Below are 16690 nucleotides of genomic sequence, written 5' to 3' on the forward strand. Positions count from 1 at the left end.
AATTTTAACTTTTTTATAGTGAAGTTTTATTTTAAAATTAAACTAACTGTGTAATTACACTTATGCAATCAAACAGCACGCTTGTAATTACACTGTAATTACATTATGACAAACAAACAGGTCATTGTAATTACAATACTGTGTAATTACTAGGCTGTGTAATTACTAGGGTAGTAATTACACCAATTCCAATTACCAGGTGGCTTTCCAAACAGACCCTAAACCAATTATGTGTATTTTAAAGTTTATAATAGTATATAATCGTAAACATTTAGTTATCAAAGGAACATGGAGACATACAATTTATTAATGCAATGCCCCAGGATATTACAATACCTTATTTTATGAACTATAGTTTGGCCATTTGGTAAGTTGTACATAAGTTGGGGAAGTTTTGATAGTTTTCATAAATTGTGGGTTTTTCATGCTTATGAGAAAAAATACAACTTAAAAAATCTAAAATTGCATGTCCAAATAAAGTTTCAACTTCAGTTTGACATGATTCAAATCATAATTTGGAATCATGTCCACACGGAGCCGTATAATGTGCCAAAATGTTCTTTAATCTTGTAATCTTAAACATGTCATGTGTAAAATTGAAATTAAAGAGTTGTCAGAAAGGAAGATTTTTTTTATAAAATGGACTAAAAAGGAAAGTAAAACAAACAAATTGAAACAGATGAAGTAAATTATTTCAAGATTTGATTGGAAATGATATTCCCTAAAAATAATCATTTCAAATGTTAAAAAAAAAAAAAAAACTGAAAAGAGAATTCAATTTCATGTCTAATGTCAGAGCTGTCAAAACGGGTTTTTCCCAACCCAACTCATCCGAGGGGCTTTGGATTTTGACGGGCTAGGACGAGCTAACCCGTTTTAAAAAAAGGACAATTTGCACGATTGCCATTATTAGGGGGTGGTCTTTAATTTTTGCCCCTCAAATTGGTGGTCTTTAATTTTTGTCTATCGCTAGAACCCCTTGATTTCGGGTTCGAACCCCGACTCAATCAAAAATTAAAAAAATAAAAAATCGCAAGGTAGAGTTTGGATTCGCAAGGCAGAGATTTGCAAACTCTCCCTTCAGGCAGAGATTTGCAAACTCTCCCTGCAGGCAGAGTTTTGCCTTATGCCCGAAGGCAAAAAGTTTTTTTTTTTTTACTCAGTTGAAATTTTGCAAAACTCTGGCCTAACTTTGCTACAAAACTCTGCCTTGTGAAATTGTCTTTTTTCTTTTTTATTGAGCCAGAGTTCGAACCTCAAATCTCATGGTATTAGGCAAAAGACAAAAATTAAAGCCTATCACTTTGAGGGCCAAAAATTAAAACCAGTGCATTTGAAGGCCAAGTCGCACAAAAAAATGTTTTAAAAAGGCTTAAAATGCCGGCTTAATCCAGCTTGATCTAAGTGGGCCATGGGCTATGATGAGCCAGCATTTAAAAGTAAAACTTGAAGAATATTAGTAATTTTTTTTTAATTACCACTTGCTATTATATGACACCTACATGTTGGAGAATTTTAGTAAATTAGTTGGTCGGCTATCTGAATTTTCATCTAATGAGAGTTCGATTTCTCACTTTGTAATCTCTTTCTCTATTTTTCCTTCCCCTATCTCCTATTAGAAAAAGGGGGAAAAAATAAATAACACTAACAGTTTGAAGGCCTTTTGCCGATAATTGAAATATCCTAAAAAAGTTTTCTCAATAGATGATTGTCACAGATTTATGATTACTTTTTCTTCATTATGGTTTTCAAGAAAAGAAAAGCTCATAACCTCACACTCTTAATTAATGTGCGTTAGTGATTAGATAAAGAAGATGAAGGCCGAAAAAGTTGCTTTGGAGATTATCCCTATTAAATTTCAAGATGGGAATGTATTAAATTTTTACTGGGCATCTGAATCCTTCATATTCCTTTCATATTTTATTAAACGTAAAGCAACCGTTGGGTTAGAAAAAACTTCATGATGATCATATACTTCAAAAAAATTGAAGGTAATGGGAGCTTTATTTAAAGGTAAATTTTTTTACATGTTTTATTTGATATATTATTCTTATAGCTTCTTAAAATAGAAAGTAATTCATTATGTTTGATAATTAATTTCTCTTCCTCAATTGACAGTATAACCAAATTGTGTAATCTTTCGTGAATAGCGGCTATTAAAAAATTATTAAATTACTATATAAACAATAGAAGCATTGTTTTTTGAAAAATAGTTACAACTTCGCCCGGTTGAATATGCCAATCTGAGAGTATTATCTTCTAATTCTTCTTATCATTTTTAATTCCAAAAGTAGGTAAAATCTTCAATAGCATAGTGATTATCATCATGGCTTAAACGATATTCAAGGTTTAGGCAATGACTTTTCAAATCTAATTGTTTAATACTCTAATTAGATTGAGCTTGAAATTGTCCAAAAAGAAACTTAGAATTGAAGCAAAGCTTACAACACCAAAGTTATAAAGACAATTGATTCAAGCTGGAGTGAATTAGACAAAATTACGAAGTAAGAATAATTAAAAACACTATATTGAAAGCTGTATTAATGGAACTGATTCAAGCTGGAGTGATTAGACAAGATTAAGAAGTAAGAATAAAAACACTAAATTTAATTGTCTACAGTTTTCAATATAATTACATTAACCATATTTTTTTTAAAATGGAACGAACTTCAGGAATATGTGCATAATTATTGGTAAAAGAATTGACAAGACATAATTAAAAAAAAATTCACTTATCACTATTAATAAATCCATGATTAATTACATTGTATATATAATCAAGTGACGGACGGTCTTGGCAAGTTTCTTACACAATTTAAAGTTCTTGGCCGCCTCAATTGAAAATTACAAAAGTTAAGATGATTTCAGCTACCGATACTTCTTAAACTATTAGCACCAGCCGCCAAATATTTTAAGTAACATCAAATTCAAGAATGATTAGCGGACTTTGGCCATTCATTTACCTTTAATAGAAGATGATACAGATTTCAAGTAGTACACTTGTTTTTGTTGAGAATTAATCACTTAATTGATCTGAATTGATTATAATTAATATTATTAAGAAGTTATTTACAAAAATTGCAAAAATAACTTTTCACTGCCACTCTCTCTATGATCACCACTGGATAATCATCATAGTGATCAGTCACCGCTACTATCACCACTAACCACCTCCACCACGACTCCTAACCACAACCACCAGTCTCTAGCAGTGGCGTATCTAGCACATCAAGAGGAGTTCAAACCCCTAACTTTTGACGCGGAGCATAAATTCATGTGTAAAAAACTATTATAATTATAAAAAATATAGTAGATATGAATCCATAACTGTAAGAATATTACGATTGAACCCCTAAAATTTAACTCCTGGATCCGCCTCTGGTCTCTAGCATGCCAACCGCGTTTACTATCACAACTATCACTACCAGAAACATTGCCAACAACCATTACCACCATTATCCTCGACTTCCACCAATCATCACCTGTACTATTAATATAATAGATATGTGTTAATTATCTTCACCAATTATTCTATTTGTTTTAATTTCTTTTGTGAATCTTTTTCACATGATTTGCTTTGGTATATTTGTCATTGCTATTTATTTATCTGAAGAAATTTTCTTGATTTTACTGATTTAATCAAACAAGTATCATTGATATTCTTCAGAGCAACACTAGTACCATGAGCAACGTTCACTTTGCTATGGTATATATATTTGTCATTGCTATTTATTTATCTGAAGAAGTTTTCTTGATTTTACTCATGTAACCAAACAAGTCTCATTGATATTCTTCACAGTAACACTAGCAACAACAATAACAATTCCACATTTTTAAGTTATGGTCGTCATCTTAGCTAGTGTTTAACAAGACAACAGTGATAGACTTTCTAATTGATTCTAGGGAGGGGCGTTACGATTAGGCTGCCTCGCATATAGAGGTAAAGTGATCATTCTTTGCATATTTGCTTTGTACGAAAAGAGACTCTGCCTGTTTATATGGGAAACTATTTACTACCTAATTTCCTTTTTATTCTAATCTTTAGATTGATTTGCCCATCTCTAAAGCTAGGCAATTTGGCCTTGTCCATTCATAATGCTCTTCTAGTCTCATATGCGAGCTGCTGTACTAAAAAAATTACCCTGTTCCATTAGGAGGTGCATTCCATTTGACTCTTAAAGATATGCAGTAGAGGCGTAGTTTTCTCAATGCTACTGCATATTTATTTATTTCCATGAATGTAGCCACAGTATTCCTTTAAAAGGAATCCCTGCGGAGCTAGACAATCAAGGAGAAAAACTGTTGTGTAGCTTCTTCACGGTACCTTTTTCGGAACCATATGTTCATTATCTTTGGATTTAACTAGCCATGCACCACTTAATGATTAATTGCCTTAGATTAAGTGCTTTACCAACACCAATTAAATTGCCATACTCATTAAAGTTACCAATTAGAAAATAGAATGCGTGTGACATTGGGACCATGCACTCCAAATTTCCTAATGACTTCATCAGTATGCAATTTCCTAACTGGCAGCTTCTTGTGCTAAATCTTCTGCTATGTAATCCGAGTTCTTCCTTGTTTGTTTTAGGACTTTATAAGTTGATCTGCAGGAAAAGTTTCTATCAGTATTAGATGCCCTGTTGGGTTTTTAAGAGGTGTGAATGAGAAATAATAGCTGCGACTTTTCTGAAAAGGCACAATAGCACCTATTCACACTGCCTTTGTTGGCTATAAATATCTGTCGATTTCCTCAGATGTAATTTTAATTTAAGAAAATTCTGATTGCCCTCTTCTTTCTTTCTGTACTTCGAAATAATTCTGTGTGATTTCCCCTGCAATACTTGGCTTTAGTAAATCTTCACCAATTTTTTTGCAGAAAACATCAGATACATGTCTTGGATAGATTTGAAACCGGCACATGCTAGCTTCCTCATGAGCATAACACATGGAATTCCCGGATAAATGATGGTACTTCGCCTTGACTTTAGTTTCAGTTTCTCCCCAAAAGAAGTTAGAAACTTGTGAGAAACTTGATTTCCATGATCATATTTTTGGAGGACTGTGGTGGCACCTTAAATAAGGATTACTTGTCACTATTTTATCAGCTGGACAGAAACATTCTCAAAAATCTTGATAACCTACATCATTTGTCTGATAGTTTCTAAGTTTCATGAGGTGACTATATCCTTATCATCAGCATATGATAAGTATGTGATCACTGGTCCAGGATTATCAACAAAATAAAGAATAAAATCCTTATTTTCTGACATCTTGTTAAGTAATATGGAGAGCAACTCTGCACAAATAACAAAGGGGGTGAGAGGGGCTCACCCTGTCTCGGACCTCTGGATAAGTTAGAAAAAACTTTCCTATGTATTTCTATTGATATTAATGGAATGCCAAATATTGTATATCGTCCTCCACACCATATCAATCAACAAGGAGGACGAAGAGAATCATGAGCTTTGGACATGTGAAGTTTGTAAACCACATTACCAGCATGTTTAGACCTACCAATATTATGCACCAATTCCTGAGCTAGCATAATATTTTCACTTATGGATCTACCTTTAATGAAACTAGATTGATTGGAAGAAACCAATTTAGGTATCAGTGGAGTTACTCTATTGTTAAGGAGTTAAGAGATGATTATACATGAGACATTTTCTAAAATGATAGACCTGAGATCAGACACACCGGATGGATTATTAACTAATTGTATGGACCCAAAAAAAAAGGTCCCCTTTTGATAGTTCCCTAGCATAATTAGTTGAACTTATGTAGTTTTGAGTCCATCAGGACAGGAGATGAACCAGGGTGCATAGATTACCTCTTTAATATCTACTTAGGATCAGCAAATAATCAAGATTTTAAATGAAGACGAAAATTTATGGCAGATGGAAAAAATTGGGGACGAAAGGAATATATTCGTGGTTGTAGTAAGGCGCCTCCAACTATCGAACTATTTCAATTTCGTGAGGGGAATGATTTCATATGAAGTTATATGTTAATTCCGCAATCAGTTTCACAATCCATATTTATCGTAAGGGATTCAATTTGATGTTCTGAACTATATCTGTGTCACACCCCAATCCCGATAGGGCATGACGGGCACCTGACCCTTACATAGAGCCGAGCGAACCCGCTGTTTCTCGTTATACTCACTGAACTCTTAAGCCATGAAATGAAATGCATAATGAAAGTTTTTCGAAAACATTTCTTTCGTCTTTCTCGAATCAAATAAAATCTGTAATCATGTGAACCTATAAAGTAATGCATAATGACACATCGACTTGAACAGCCGCTTACAAGGCTGACATGCTGTATACATGACTCTGTCTGCAAAGTCTCTAACATAAATCAATATATCATAACACACATACTCTGAATCGGCAACACTCCGGAAAGAAATGGAGCTCGTCAATCCCGCTGGAACATCTTCTAGCCATATCCTCTACATCTGTATACACCTGCGTGGCATGAAACGCAGCGCCCACAAGAAGGGGCGTCAGTACGAATAATGTACTGAATATGTAAGGCATGAGTAACAGCATAACATTGATACGGAAAGTAACAAGGAATAAGAGAGATAACATGTACATCTGAATGCCACATAAGGCGGATGTCATGCATGCTTAGCTTTTAAAAAAAACATTTCAATACATATACATAGTAACATGCCCGGCCATTAAGGCGGGTGTCATATATAATATCATGTCCGACCATCAAGGCTCGGTGTTATCATCATTAGCCTGCGTCCAGGCCTCCCGCGTCCGGGGCAATGTCATAACATGCCCACTGCAGTGGTGTGCACATCTACGTGCCTGCCCGGCCGACTATAGCGCGGCGCGGTGTGAGAAAATACATACATATATATATATATATATATATAAAGCATTCATAAGAGCCCAATCAAAAGCCACAACTGTATCGGAGTGACGTAAGGTCGGTAGCCTCCGATTATATTATGGAATACTCATCGTCGCTTTGTCTCACCTTGAAGGAACAATTATTTTAAGGTGAGACTATCGATGAAGAATAGAATTAAGAGAAAACATAAAATAGGATCGTAAATCTCATAAGGCATCAAGCCATGTATTTTTGGAATCTTAAAAGAAATTAGTCATCATCCATGAATGAATTGAGAAATCAGTAAATAACTCAACATTCTATTATATCGTCGTTGGAATCATAAACTTAGAACCTTTAAGCATGGAGTCATTCTCATCATAGTCATCATAATGATATTCTCACTTTTGACATCATCGTTGTCATTGAAAAACATATCCTTCGTCGTTATCATAAGAATTCACATAATCACAACCTTTGGTTTTGAAAAATAGGGGCACCTTGGAAAACATTTATGGAATATCAAGGAGGAAATTATGCTTTGGAATCTGGGACATTTAACTTTTGATGACAAGGAAAATACGGAAACATATATGAAATCATAACCTAAAGATCATGTCTTTGAAAGAAAGGGGCGAGCCTTAACATACCTGGAAGATAATTCTCGACTTCCAACTTAATTCCCATCTTGCAACTCTCTTAAGAATTATTCGTAGCCTCGTAATCTACATATATAACCATTCATAATATCATTAGGATCATCGTCATACGCTTGTCTTAAACACTTAATGAAAGTCCTTCTAGATTCTGTCAAAATTCGGGCAGCATTTCCCCTGTTTATGTGCCTAGCCCAAAATTCCAATTCAACAACCAACAACATCGACAACAATACCAATAGTAGTAACATCATTTCCAACACCAACATATGTCATACAACAGCCCACACACTGTTGTCCAAATTTCTCAACCAACCAACTTGGGGTACGACTAATTAATAACTTTATTTCCGTAAAGAAGCCGAAATTAATACTAACAACATCAATAACAACATCCTTAACATTCTACAAGATGAACATATACATATCTTATCCAAAATTCTCTTCAAGCCTCGATCCATAATTCAACAACATCAACATAACAAACTATAATTCTATTCTTGCAATTATTCCTTAATCAAACTTGATAAAGAGAGAGATTTGAAGATTCATACCTTGTTTTTATGAAAGTAGCAAAATCTTCAACATTTTCTTGTTCCCATGCTCCTCTAACTCCAAACGAAATTATATTCGTGACTATGCATTGCCCGGACTTCGATTAGTATTTCGTAGCTTGAAATTTCACTCAAAATCCTCAATTTTAGGTGGCATGAGTGGCCCTTTGTATGGCTGAATTTTCTGGAAATTTTTAGAACATTTTGGATGAAAAAATGAGGTTTTAACCCTTTTTATAGGGGCTGAGGCGGCGCACTCTAGCTACAGTACTGTAGCAGTACTGTAGCGCCCTGTTTCTGCGTCAACAGTTCAGTTTGTAACGTCTATAATTTTCTACTCCGATGTCTTATCAACGAGCGGTTTGTTGCATTACAAACTAGACTCGACGAACTTCATTTTTGGCTTTCGAAACACCTTAAAACTCCATATATACTAGGAGATATGCGCCTCCAAAGTTGACTTAAAATCCTTCCAGCATTTCTCAAATTTTCGTCGAACTTATTTTCTTCAATTTGCTCGATCTCGAAATATTCCGAAACTCTCCATACATGATATTTATCACTTATTATACTAATAATGGCCATGTTCTCGTGTTTCAAAATACTCTTTCTCGATTACGACTTACGAGATCGTAATTCACCCTTTTTCTTTGTTTTTACGTACTTTCCATGACTTGTGCTTTTTCAAAACATTATGGGACGTCTCCAACACTCCATTACTACGGTGAGGTAAATGTCATACTCATGCTCTGAAAACGCGGGGTATAACAATCTGGGATATCCATGTGGACCAAAAATAATGTATTAAAGAAAATGAAAAGAAAACTTGATTACATTACATACTATTACATTTATTGGTAGAATTCTTTTGTCCAACCTTTTTAACAAAAACCATAGAAACTAAGTATATATCTTTCTTTTATTTATTTATTAATGCTACACCCTTAAGGTGGGGGGTTGACCCCAATCTGTATATATTAATAACAAAAGTGAAAGATATGGAGGGGAACATAATGAATCTGAACTCTCAAAAAATTAAGTTGGAGTTGTCCCAATGCAAGCTGTAGATCTTAGTCATCGCACATTTTCTAGGTAAAATTCAAAGATGAAAGTGAGACATAAACATACACCAAACTGAAAGGAGATTATTAAAGCATTATACGAATGGTATTTATGACTTTTCATCATTTAAAGCAAAACATCAAATTTGAAATCGTCTCTGTGATCTATTGCAATTAAGCACAGATCTTTCTGCTTCGCTGCACTGAATCCAGTTTTTTCTAACATATCCAAGTCTTTTGGACTAGCTCCATTTGGAAGCGCCCAATCGAAATGGTAGAGGAGCCGAGCCAAAGGATGTTTAACATTAGTTAAACCAAATTGCATTCCTGGACAAATCCTTCTTCCAGACCCAAATGGAATAAACTGAAAGTAATTTCCCATATAGTCAACAGGAGAATTTTCAAATCTCTCTGGTATAAAACTCTCAGGATTGTCCCAACTTTCTGGATCTCTGCCAAGTGCCCATGTATTAATTAGTACTCTGGTCTTAGGAGGTATTGCATATCCATCAATATGCGTCAGTTTTGTACATTCCCTTGGTAGTAGAGTACTTGGAGGATGTAGCCTTAATGTTTCTTTGATCACTAATTTTAGGTATGACAATTTCTCAAGATCTTCTTCATCAAAATTTGTCTTTCCTTTGAAGGATTGTCTCACTTCACTTTGGACCTTGGCCATAATTTTTGGTCTTCTCACCATTTCCGATAATGCCCAAATAATAGTCGCAGCTGAAGTTTCAGTTCCAGCAGCAAACATGTCCTACTCCAACAAAAAATAAATAAATATAAGCAAAGACAACATAATCCTATATATATATAAGGTAATAGACAATCCAATGTGAATAGTGTACAATTAAATGTTAGAGTTTAAGTTATATACATTGTCAGTATAAAATAAATCACACATCAGATCATATTTACCTATTGTAACAATTAATATGTTATATTTAAAGATTACAAATGTCATTTCTTGTGAAGACTTACCTACAGCTATCCTTTATTTGCCCTAATCGTGTAAAATAAATCTTTAATTAAAATGTATATAACTTAGTTAAGGAGAAAACTTACAGAAATGATTGCTTTTATATGATCACTTGTGATTGGAAATTGAAGTTCATTATTCTCCTTAATTCTTAGGAGGACATCAACCAAATCTTCACCTCCAAATTGATCACCATTCTCCTTGCTTCCAAGTGCTCGATTCTTAATATGCTCATTAACAATGTTCTCAAGAGCTACATCAACCTTCTGATGCAGCTTTATAAGTTTCGATTTAACTCCACTCATCTTGTGAAGTAACATCCAAGAAGGGAACAAATCAGCCACATCAAATCCCCCTAATGTATCCAGCACGTCCCTCAACAAATTTATCAACTCGTCTTGATTTGTGTATACTTTTCCAAAGGCCGATCTACAAGTCACTGAGTTTGAAAACCGAAGGATTTTTTCTGTTAGGTTGACAACACGTGAACCCTTCGTGGATTGGATTGATGAAATTAGATTCGAAATCTCATCTCTCTGAATTGAGCTAAATGATTTGACCATTTTCGTACTTAGTAGCTCCGTAACACAAATGTTACGCATTTGTCTCCACTTGTCACCGTATGGCGCAAATGCAATGTCCTTATAATTGTAAGTAGTGATGGTTATGGAGGCAAGTTGTGGCTTAGTAGCAAAGGCGAGTTCGTGAGTTTGTAGTATTTCTTTCACCATTTTTGGCGACGATACGACCACAGCAGGAATTTCTCCGAGTTGCAAATACATAATAGGACCATATTTTGAGGATAAAATTTTAAGGGTACGATGTGGAAAAAATAATGCACCTCTCAAGTGATGAAGACTCCCAATAACTGGGAGTCTCCATGGACCTGGAGGCAAATTTTGTTGTGTTGATTTTCTCCGTTTGTCAAAAAGAATAAACAAAAAGGAAAAGAAAGTGAGCAGTTGAACAAAGTTGAAAATAGATGAATAAGTGATCTCCATCTTTTATAGAGTAAGGAAGAAAAATGAGCTCTTGATGTGTATTGCTTCCTTGAGTGTTAGCAGGCTTTTATAATGCTCTAAACACCTGAAGTCACACCCAAAAAAATTAAAAAAAGGATAGCAAGGCGCATTCAATACATAACAAGAGTAGGAGCTAACCTCTAGTTTAAGTCACGTTGTGAGGACCCACAGCTGGGCGCTAACCATACTGTGAACCCTTGTGCCAGCTGGGCGCTAACCATACTGGACACCATGAACATGATCTGCATGACATGACATACTCAGGTATTGTAGCAGTGAAATCACACATAGTTCGCTACGCGCTGCAGCACTTCGAACCCGTGACCTCAGGCCTTTTGTCCTCCCGAAGGAGACGACTCTCACCAATTGAGCTGCAGCTCAACTGGTAAGAGGCGCTCCATCAGGGGGACAAAGGGCCTGAGGTCACGGGTTCGAAGCGCTGCAGCGTGTGCGAACTGTCTGTGATTTCACTGCCACAATTACTCAGTAGTCCATGCACAGTATGGTTAGCGCCCAGCTGTGGTATGTCAGCATGTCATGTACGCATGTATGTATGAGAGGGCAACCCGTTGCATGTATGGGTAACACCTTCGGATCCTCGACAAAAAGTCGCCTTTTTTGTGAGGACCCACAGCTGGGCGCTAACCATACTGTGAACCCTTGTGCCAGCTGGGCGCTAACCATACTGGACACCATGAACAGCTCAATTGGTGAAAGTCGTCTCCTTCGGGAGAACAAAAGGCCTGAGGTCACGGGTTCGAAGTGCTGCAGCGCGTAGCGAACTATGTGTGATTTCACTGCTACAATACCTGAGTATGTCATGTCATGCAGATCATGTTCATGGTGTCCAGTATGGTTAGCGCCCAGCTGGCACAAGGGTTCACAGTATGGTTAGCGCCCAGCTGTGGGTCCTCACACACGTGTTGAATGCATGCACGTCACACAATAACGTAATTGATAATTAGATACGCACATTAAATCATCCTATCATTTTCCTTTCTATTAAAATCACTGACATGAATAAAAAAACAAATACTATTCATTTTCACTGATCCTGTAATCCGTAGAATATACTACCAATAGTTTCGCATATGGGACCTTTGAAGCTTCTAACAAATATATGCATGGCTACTGGTAAATGTAAATAATATGAATACAATATTATAGATTTCTCGCTTTGGGGCATGAAATCCTGTTAGCTAGAGTTTGCATACCACTAATTAAACAAAAGTTAGAACAATTACAAAGATATCGACCAAGTATATGTCAAGTTTATAATGATCTAGCAATAATTTCGATAAGATCAAGCACAAAAATAATTAGTATGGTCTACTCTTGTAGAAAACAACATCAATATAATAAATGAGTAAATTTCGAGCATATTAGTAGAACTCTTCCAAATCGTGTCTGACCGAATCGATATTGGAAAAAAAAAAATCAGAAAGTCGTAAGCATCACCTTTTTTGTTCTTTATGTTAGTAATAATAAGATACACAAAAATCAAAAGAAATCAAGCAGAAAATATGCACTCAATCGGAATCTCATAAAAGATCAGATTAGTAATTGAAGTTGAATTTTACAGTTAACAATTGGAGCATTCTTCGTCTTCATTGATTTTGTGGTTTGCGTACGGGAAACGATTGCCCACAATTGGCCTTAAATACGGCATACACCTTTCTTTTTTATAATAAAGAATATGGAGCATGTTACACAACTTTTTTATTAAATTAGTTTCTATCTCTTTTTTATTTATATCTTAAGTAAAATATTTAGGTTATTTAGAATCAACTTTTAATTTTTGAGTTTTTTACTTTTACAAATAATAAATAATATAGATAGATACACAGACATAGATAAGTTCAAAGATCTCCTATCATTTTTTTTTTTCGAATACTAGGCCACTCAGGTACTCACCCTAGTGATCCTTTTACTAATAATAAAAGAACCTCAAAAAAGAATAAGTACAACTAAAGGGTATTAGGTTTTACCTTAGAAATTTTAATGAGGCCGGTCAAGCACCTCTACTATTACTAGCAAGCATGTAAGAAATAAGAACTTAAAAGAACCTGATATTCTATGATCATTATGGTGTTTATAATACGGTCTATGTTGATATTACAAATGAGGATACTAATAAAATAATAAAATGAAACAAGAAAGAAAGTAGGGAAAAGCCCATTTCTCTTTGTCCCTATGACAAATCCGATCCTAAAATATGTAGCCTTGTATCAATTTGGTTTTCAAGAGTTCTTGAAATACATAATTCTTTTTAGATATGTTGAACCTTGCTCATTGGTAGTTGCCTTGGGACAAACTCCTCGGATACTTTATCATCCCAACTATGATGTCTACCATGAGTTTTGTTTTTTATTTCGAGTTTTCCACTTCTGTGTTGCCTATGAGAGATGTTGGTGTCCCTAGCGGCACTTGCAAAGCATCTATCCAGAATTTCATCCTCCTTGCTTTCGTAAAAAAAATCCGCATCTTGTAAAATATGTGGAGAAAAAGAACTACTTCCAACAACTTGTAATTGCTTACTAGTGTTAATAGGAGTAAGGGGAGTTCGTTGCGTTTTGCACCTCTAACGTCTACCTTCTTTTGTGATTTGCACCCTATCCAATTTTTTTTAATAATTTGCACCCTAACCTCCTTATTTCCCCGCAAAACAATAAAACCACTCTTTTATAAAATTTTCAGGAGGGTAAATTAGGAAAAATACAAATAAAAACCCAAAAGAAATTTCATAAAAAAAATTAAAAAAAAAAAAAAAAAAAAAGACTGGTCTCTTTCCAAAGCAAAATTACCTTATGTTACCGTGTACTCAATATCAGTGTTCTATTAGTTTGTTTGTTGGGAGGAAATTAGTGAAGATTTGTTTTAAGAACAGAAGCAATCACAGTATACTTTATTCATTACATTCTTGCTTGCCCAAGAAATAGAAATGGATCCATTGACGGCCACTGCATTAACTACGAGGTGACTGCAACAATTAACCTTACCCTCTAGTAAGTTATAATATAATTGGCAGTTGATTGCAGGTCCAGAGAAATTGTTTGTAGGTTAGCTTGGAGAAGTTAAATGCCTTCCTAGCTGATAATGCACAATGGAGAAGACGCAACAACACTCAATGGGTTGTATTTGGTCGATAGAATTCGACATACAATATATAAAGCTGAGGATGTCGATAAATTCTTGGTTCAGGCCAAGTTGAACCGGAAGAGCCATGTGTTTAAAAGACAAACTATTTACGAACTGTTCAGTACTCCGATTGAAAAGCTCAGATGATGCAAAACATAATCTATCAGGTGATTCATTAGATTCGTTGATACTCAAATCTCATTAACATAGAAATCCTTCAATCCGAAGCAAATTTCTATTTAAGATTCCACCATAAGCATGAACCAACTTATCAATCTGACCGAAATATTCCAACGAATTAGGATTCAATTAATCGTGCTGTACGTTTTTCTGCTATTGGCAAGTGAATTTGGAACAGACAAAGATTTCAGTTTAATTTAATTACCTCCAACAGTAAAAAATAATTTTAAGAAATAAAAGATATTATTATTATTATTTTATATTTTCCTGTTTTGCCCTCCTGAATTTTCTTATAAAAGAGTAATATTATTTTTTTGCAAGAAAATAAGGAGGTTAGGGTGCAAATCATTAAAATGAATAAGATAGGGTGCAAATTACAAAAGAAGGTATATGATAGGGGTGCAAAATGCAACGGACTCGGAGTAAGGGAGTTCAACTTTCCAACTTTATTAAGGGAGTTCAACTTCCCAACTTTATTGCTTACAAGTTTATTAAGATCTCTATTCGCAATTTACTACTTGGAGCACTCGCTTGAGCCATAAGTTGTGTCGTGGCTAGTGGTGTTACTACCATGGCATGACTAGGTACAAATGTCGAGGCTACTGGACTTAACTTGCTGCGCATTGGAGTGGATACGACCTACTCCTCTTCCTCTGTCATATCCGCCCAACTCTTCACACTCGCATCACCTTTTTGGCCACCCTAAGCGTTAAAGTTGTTGACTGAGTGCACTGGAGTTGAGGCCACCATTGTATCCATATTTTGGTTATTCCCCGTAGAGATTAGTTTTTGTCCACAGTCATCTTGTAGCTCACCAAACGACTCCATAGATTGTGTTGGCACCTCATACACTGAAGTGTTCAAAGTTTCCTATCAGATTTGATTTCGTGACACGAACATTTCTAGTGGTTTATATACCATGCGCATTTCCTTATTTTAATTTTAATAATAGTGGAAAAGATATATAGTCTGACTAATTTTCCTTCTCTAATATTATGTATTTTTAAAAAATTAATTTACTTTATAAATATCTTGTTCAAGAAGTTCACTTGGGAAAGAAAAAACCCAAATCTCCTAGGTACCAGTGCCCGCCACATTTTCCAACCCCTATAGCTTTACTTCACCAATAATGCATTCATCTTGCTTGGTATATTATTTTTTTACAAAATTAAATGATTGGGCATGTGAGGTCTGACCCAAAAAAAAAAAAAAAAAAAAAAATTAACGATATGAAATAGGAAGATAAAAAGAATTAATGAACACTTGCAATATAGGTTATTGTTGTCATCTTTATGTGCTAATTAGGGGTGAATTTACGTGGAAAGGGAATGGTTCACTTATTTTCATATTTTTTTTGGGTACATTAACTTATTTCCATTATAGCACCTCCTCATTATATAGCACTGTAATTTTTGTGATGAAAGACATAAATATGCATATGGAAGACCATGCTATGCCTGTCAACCGGTTCCAACCGGAACCGGACCGGTAACCGGTTAGGAAACCGGCCGGTTCCGGTTCCAAAACCGGAACCGCCTAACCGGTTCCGGTTAACCGGTTTGAAGGTCCAAACCGGAACCGGTCCGGTTTGGACTCGTTAAATTTTTTTTTTTTTTTTTTTTTGTATTATATATATATATTATAGTATTTATTTGTATATTGTAGGTATATTTACATATGTTATACAATTTTATAATTAAAGTTTAAATATTTACTGACTAACAGCCTAACAGCAAGTCAGCAATACAGAATAATGCTTTTCATACACATATATATGTATAACTTACATATACTTATATATATGTACTATATACTTATATATATGTATAACTTAATATATATATATATATATATATACTATATGTACTTATATATATGTACTATATACTCTATATACTTATATATATGTATAACTTAATATATATACTATATATACTTATATATATGTATAACTTAATATATATACTAAATATATGTATAACTTAATATATATACTATATATACTTATATATATGTATAACTTAATATATATACTAAATATATGTATAACTTAATATATATACTATATATATGTACTATATACTATATATAGGATAGCTTAATAGATATATAGGTATAACTTAATATATATACTATATATACATATCTACTATATATACAATATATACTATATATATTTATATAATATATATACTTATATACTATATATACTTATATATGTGTATAACTTAATATATATACTATA

The 16690-nt window shown here is 34.4% G+C and overlaps 1 protein-coding gene across 1 annotated transcript; it reads right to left on the reverse strand.

Moving 5' to 3' along the window:
• Positions 1–9076: 9076 nt before the first annotated feature.
• LOC132640057 (premnaspirodiene oxygenase-like) lies at positions 9077–11237 on the reverse strand. Its single transcript, XM_060356482.1, has 2 exons — positions 10192–11237; positions 9077–9883 (listed from the first exon to the last, which is right to left on the reverse strand). The coding sequence occupies exons 1-2, from the start codon at positions 11104–11106 to the stop codon at positions 9251–9253; spliced, it is 1548 nt and encodes a 515-aa protein (XP_060212465.1). The 5' UTR covers positions 11107–11237; the 3' UTR covers positions 9077–9250.
• Positions 11238–16690: the final 5453 nt, after the last annotated feature.

This window comes from Lycium barbarum, chromosome 1, assembly GCF_019175385.1.
Source record: "Lycium barbarum isolate Lr01 chromosome 1, ASM1917538v2, whole genome shotgun sequence".
NCBI lineage: Eukaryota > Viridiplantae > Streptophyta > Magnoliopsida > Solanales > Solanaceae > Lycium > Lycium barbarum.

What these genes read in the sequence shown, in the direction of transcription:
- LOC132640057 (XM_060356482.1), bottom strand. Translation starts at nt 11,106, where the DNA reads ATGGAGATCACTTATTCATCTATTTTCAACTTTGTTCAACTGCTCACT. An exon ending in ATATAAAAGCAATCATTTCT is followed by an intron (nt 9,884 to 10,191) that starts GTAAGTTTTCTC and finishes TTGTTGGAGTAG; the next exon opens with GACATGTTTGCTGCTGGAAC.